This window comes from Sesamum indicum, linkage group LG15, assembly GCF_000512975.1.
Source record: "Sesamum indicum cultivar Zhongzhi No. 13 linkage group LG15, S_indicum_v1.0, whole genome shotgun sequence".
Taxonomy (NCBI): domain Eukaryota; kingdom Viridiplantae; phylum Streptophyta; class Magnoliopsida; order Lamiales; family Pedaliaceae; genus Sesamum; species Sesamum indicum.
In genome coordinates, this window is record NC_026159.1 from 2744822 (window position 1) to 2747805 (window position 2984).

General features: G+C 37.7%; 1 protein-coding gene across 2 annotated transcripts in view; it reads left to right on the forward strand.

The window, feature by feature from the left end:
- The window catches only part of LOC105177600 (floral homeotic protein APETALA 2), a 3682-nt gene continuing 1464 nt past the window's right edge, over positions 767-2984 (forward strand). Inside the window, exons 1-5 of one of the 2 annotated variants that reach the window (XM_011100809.2) lie at positions 767-2074; positions 2193-2218; positions 2327-2357; positions 2467-2554; positions 2782-2927. In XM_011100809.2, the coding sequence (XP_011099111.1) occupies positions 1545-2074; positions 2193-2218; positions 2327-2357; positions 2467-2554; positions 2782-2927 (821 nt within the window). In that variant the 5' untranslated portion in view covers positions 767-1544. The remainder of the gene's footprint in view (positions 2075-2192; positions 2219-2326; positions 2358-2466; positions 2555-2781; positions 2928-2984) is intronic. The other variant, XM_011100808.2, reaches the window with a different exon arrangement.

A 2984-nucleotide genomic window follows, 5' to 3' on the forward strand; every position in this document is an offset into this window, starting at 1 on the left:
AATATTTTATAATTTTTTTTCTATATTTTATAACATTATTCAACTTATAAGATTTTAGTGCTCATAAATTTATAATTAATTCGAAAGAAATTTGCTAAGATCTTATATTTTTTTTTAAAGAATTTATAAGCTTCTAACATCTTATTTAAAAATTTATTATAATATTTATATAAATTCTTGAATATTTTATAAATACTTTTAGAAACTCTTATAAATTCATCCAAACACCTTTTTAGTCTCGTCTAATTCTGTTATAAGTGTAACAATTTTACTTTTTATATTATTGAATTTATTCTGATCGAAAAAATTCATTCTACATATTAAGACAAAAAGAATTTTAGAAAGAAGCAAACTATAACAAGTGAATTATATTTATTGGGTGACAGTTATTATTTTATTTTATTCCGTTATTATAAACAAATATTATATATCATATTTTGATTTATATATACATATCACATACATAAAATTCACCTCAAACATTGTTTAAAGCAAAACTTTTGGGAAAAATAAATTGATGGAGGATAAATTAAACAATTGCTAGAAAAACAAATATTAGAGGTTCTATTTCAAGTTGAGTCTAATTATATTTCAACAATATACAATTTAAAAAAAATATTATATTCATATATGATTGATTTAATTTGACGTGACATAATTTGAAAAATCAACAAAAATGAAATCAACCAAGTTTGAATAATATATGCACAAAACAACACAAGCCACAAGGAGTTGGAAGGAAAAGAGAATGGTTAAATGGAAGACACAGCACACCAGCAGTGGGCAGACATATATATAAATAGAAAGAGTTTGAGAAAACCGATCCCCTCAACTATTTACCTACTGATTGAACACAGCAGCAAAAAGAGAAAAAGGGGGGGAGAGAGAGAGAGAGAGAGAGAGAGTCCCAACATCTCTCTAGGTTTAAACCCTTGATAAATATAGTTAGCACTCGAGCTCAAACATCAAAAGAGAAGGCGAGTCCGATGAGAAGAGGGATTGTGCTTTCTCCCAACCCTTGAAAAACTGGCCCCGTCTATGCTGTATCAGGCAGGCAGGCAGGCAGGCGGGGTAGCTTAGAGGATGGCAGCCTCAGCCGGCAGCGCAGATATATATGTATTGTGGTAGATAACACAAGTCTTAGGAATGGGAAACGCTATTATACGTTTTTGCTAACTCTGTTGTCCTAGCTAGCTTCTTTATGTTCTTTCAACACCCAACATACAGTTCTATGGAGGAACAACTATTATTTTATATGGGCGGAGCAGGAGAATATCTTTAATCTACTGTTTCCCCACTATTGCACTACTACTCGTAAACACCCTTTCGCAGTCTTCCAAGATTTATTTATTTATTTTTTTTTGTTTTGATGAGACTGTACTGATCAGAATTCAGAGAGAGAAAGGGGGAAAAAAGAAAAGAGGGAAGAGGTATAGTTTCTCTCTCTAGCTATCCCTTCAACTGGTTAACAGACCCCTCTTTTGGTATTCTACCCTTTTTCTTCTTTGGTTCATCGATCTTTTTCATTTCTTGAGAGTGGAGAAATGTGGGATCTCAACGATTCGCCGGAGCAAAAAAGGAGGGGTGATGATGAGTCAGAGGAGTGCTCGGATGAGAAGGGAAAACGGGTTGGATCCGTGTCCAATTCGAGCTCATCGGCGGTGGTTGTTGAGGATGGCTCAGAAGAAGAAGACGGGGCGAGGGGAGGAAGAACGAGGAAGAGAAGCAGCAAAATCTTTGGGTTTTCTGTGGCTCGTGATGACAAGTATGATGATGATGAGACGGGGCCGTGCTCGTCGCCGGTGACTCGGCAGTTTTTTCCGGTTGATGAGTCGGAAATGGTGGGTGGTCGGGGACTTGCGGATTTCCCCAGGGCTCATTGGGTCGGTGTTAAATTCTGCCAGTCCGGGCCCCATGGCGGGGGAAGCGGCAGCAATAGTGCTATAGTAGGAAAGTCGGTGGCAGATATGGGCCAACCTCTCAAGAAGAGCCGCCGAGGCCCCAGGTCCCGGAGCTCCCAATATCGAGGCGTCACGTTTTACCGGAGAACAGGCCGTTGGGAGTCGCACATATGGTATAAAACCATATATAAATTATCTATATATCTCAACCCCCGCATTTCTTTATTCATTATTCTTCCTTTTTCCTCCTTTCTTCAACATGCATTTCAACTCCTCTTTTCTACGATTCAGGGATTGCGGGAAGCAAGTTTATTTAGGTTGGTTTTCTTCCAAAATTTTCAATTCTTTCTTATCACTTGGTTTTGTGATTTATATGATAATAATTAGAGAAATTGATGTTTGTAAAATTTGGTATGTATGTGTAGGTGGATTTGATACAGCACATGCGGCGGCCCGGTGAGCTTCCTCCCACCCTTACATTTTATGGTAAAGAAGATGAGTGGGAAGAGAAAGTGACTAATGTTTCTGGGAATTTATGTACTGTTATTGGTATTTGATATTGCAGCGCATACGATAGGGCAGCCATTAAGTTTCGAGGAGTGGATGCAGACATTAACTTTAGTTTAGAGGATTATGAAGACGACTTAAAACAGGTAATTAAGTCACTCTGTAGAGAGAGAGAGAGAGAGAGAGAGAGAGTCAGTCTTGTTTGTTTCATTTCACCTTTATCTTCCATTGTTGTTTGGTATCGAGATATGGGGTGAAGTGAAAACCATAAAACATAAAATTTAAACAAAAAAAAAAAGTGTGAAAATTTATTTATTAATTATTCTCTGAAAGGGGGAATTTCATGTTGATATTTTATGCTGCATCTTTTCAGATGAGCAATCTAACCAAGGAGGAATTCGTGCACGTACTCCGGCGACAAAGCACTGGTTTCCCAAGAGGGAGTTCCAAGTACAGAGGTGTTACTTTGCATAAATGCGGTAGATGGGAAGCCCGAATGGGCCAGTTCTTGGGCAAAAAGTAAAACATTCTAATCTTGTATTCAACCCCTCCTCCCCCCCCCCCCCACAACCACCC